Source organism: Oncorhynchus keta, chromosome 28 (genome assembly GCF_023373465.1).
Source record: "Oncorhynchus keta strain PuntledgeMale-10-30-2019 chromosome 28, Oket_V2, whole genome shotgun sequence".
Classification (NCBI taxonomy): domain Eukaryota; kingdom Metazoa; phylum Chordata; class Actinopteri; order Salmoniformes; family Salmonidae; genus Oncorhynchus; species Oncorhynchus keta.
Window position 1 is genome coordinate 39787585 of NC_068448.1, and position 2294 is coordinate 39789878.

At 45.3% G+C, this 2294-nt stretch overlaps 1 protein-coding gene across 1 annotated transcript in view; it reads left to right on the forward strand.

Annotated features, from left to right (window-relative positions):
- The window catches only part of xpc (xeroderma pigmentosum, complementation group C), a 12446-nt gene extending 10738 nt beyond the window's left edge, over positions 1 to 1708 (forward strand). The window contains exons 13-14 of the mRNA XM_052482996.1: positions 330 to 421; positions 671 to 1708. Of these exons, the coding sequence (XP_052338956.1) occupies positions 330 to 421; positions 671 to 1005 (427 nt within the window). The 3' untranslated portion in view covers positions 1006 to 1708. The remainder of the gene's footprint in view (positions 1 to 329; positions 422 to 670) is intronic.
- The last annotated feature ends 586 nt before the right edge of the window (positions 1709 to 2294 follow it).

The following is a 2294-nucleotide window of genomic DNA, read 5'->3' on the forward strand; positions in this document are numbered from 1 at the left end:
GTTTGTGTGCGCCAATGTATGGTTGTGTAATTGTTTGTGTGCGCCAATGTATGGTTGTGTAATTGTTTGTGTGCGCCAATGTATGGTTGTGTAATTGTTTGTGTGCGCCAATGTATGGTTGTGTAATTGTTTGATGTGTGTGCGCCAATGTATGGTTGTGTAATTGTTTGTGTGCGCCAGTGTATGGTTGTGTAATTGTTTGTGTGCGCCAATGTATGGTTGTGTAATTGTTTGATGTGTGTGCGCCAATGTATGGTTGTGTAATTGTTTGCGATGTGTGTGCGTGCGCTGGTTGTTACGTAGTTTGTTTCCGTGTGTTTCTTCTCTAGAACGGACGGCTACATTGTGTGTGAGGAGCATGAGGAGATCCTGAGAGCAGCCTGGGCAGAAGACCAAGAGATACAGAGACAAAAGGAGAAGGAGGGGAGTTGTAGTGTGTCTGAATGTGTTTGTTTAAAAGCCTCTGTTTTGCCACTTCTCTCAAAGCACATCTTTTTTTCAACTGCCACTGGGTATTGTACAGTTGAATAAATACGTAATTCCTGCAATTAATCATATCTTTATGGAGATGTTTTTTTTTTTTTTAACTATGGTCTATTACAGGCATTATCTTGTTTGTTCGGTTAGTGCTTCTCATGTTTTGCTCACATATGTCTTGTGTGTGTTTTCCAGAAGCGGGAAAAGAGGGCAGTGGCTAACTGGACTCTGCTGGTGAAGAGCCTGCTGATCAGGGAGAGACTACAGCGTCGCTATGGGAAGAAAGGCCCAACACCCGCAGGAGGCCTGGACCAACTGAAGAGCCAGGATAGGGAAGGGGTAGAGGGTCTATCGTCTGACGAGGAAGGGGAAGGTGGGCCGAACACGGCTTCTGCCGCACTGGCACAGGCCTGGCCCCAGAACAGACAGGGGGAGCAGGACAGTGGCACGGGGGGAGCCTCCAAAACTACATCCAAACGGCAGAAAAGGGGCCAGGAAAAGCACCTTTTCCCCTTTGAGAAAGTATGAGATCCTCCAACCCAACTCTCTCTGGCGCCCATCCAGTCGTTTTCTTCATGTCGGTCAGACCGACAGGCATCTGTTCTTGGTTCCTGCTGTGCTACAGGAGATGTAGGTCATTGTAATCCCTGTGGACCAAAACAACAAAGCAGTCTGGTGTTCGTGTGGCACATGGGCATGCCTGAAGTGTCCCCACTTGCGCCAGCGAATAGCTCGCTTTTCGCGTGGCGCCCGACTGGTAAGACGCTTGAGAATTGCTGTTACGTGTGCTAGCAAGGCAGAGGTCCTGGGTTTGAGCCTCTGTGTAAACCCGACTCAGGAGGAAGTGGTCCTCTCTAAGCTAGCAGCGTGACCACCTTTACACTGGCACAGACTCCAACCTGCACTGCTGCAGTTGGTGGAACCTCGACGTAAACTGATTCTGGTTTTTTCCCCCCACACTCTCATATCGCTCCTGTCTCTCTAAACACACGTGTGTATGTGTGTGTGTGTGTGTGTGTGTGTGTGTGTGTGTGTGTGTGTGTGTGTGTGTGTGTGTGTGAACGAACGAACGTGGAAGCTCAGTTGTCTGTCTCTACTGTGTATAAGTAGACAGTATTTTTAATCCAAAGTATTTTTCTAAGAATTGTTATAAAAATGTTTGAATTGTTGTTATATTACAGTGTTGATGTGATGTTAAAAGAATGGAAATAAATAGCAGATATTTTGGGGACTCGTTAGTTTGACCCAAATAGAAGTGTTGACTCATTGCATTTGTATCATCATCATCAAGCTGCCCAAACTACACTCAGACATTCACAGCAAGCTCAATTTCATCATCACAATGTCTCATAGCAACGGTATGTTTTTATCCTTGAGGCAATGGAGCCAATCACTGATTGTCAGAGACAAGGAGGGAGTTATATTACCCTGGCTTGGGTTGAACCGGGCAATGGCCCATCATGTCATCAGGCGAAAGCGGGGAGGGAGGAGAGCTCTTCTCAAATCGCACGGTAATCTGCACCGCTTGGTCATGTTGTCAGCATGGTGCATTGTCTAGAAACAGCTCTTTTTCCATAAAAAAAAATGTAATGTCAAACTCGTTTTTGTTTTCATTTGTTCTATGAGATAATATCACAACAAACCTTTTATTGTGCGTTATTACATAAATGCTTCAAAATTCACCAAGTGACATTAGCTGAAGAAGATTACCACAGACCTTATTTTCGCAGTTTATTTTAAACAAAAACTCCATTCGTTTTTCCATAGGCTTTGTTCAACGAACCACGGTGGAGTTGGCGCCTACAAAAGATGTCATT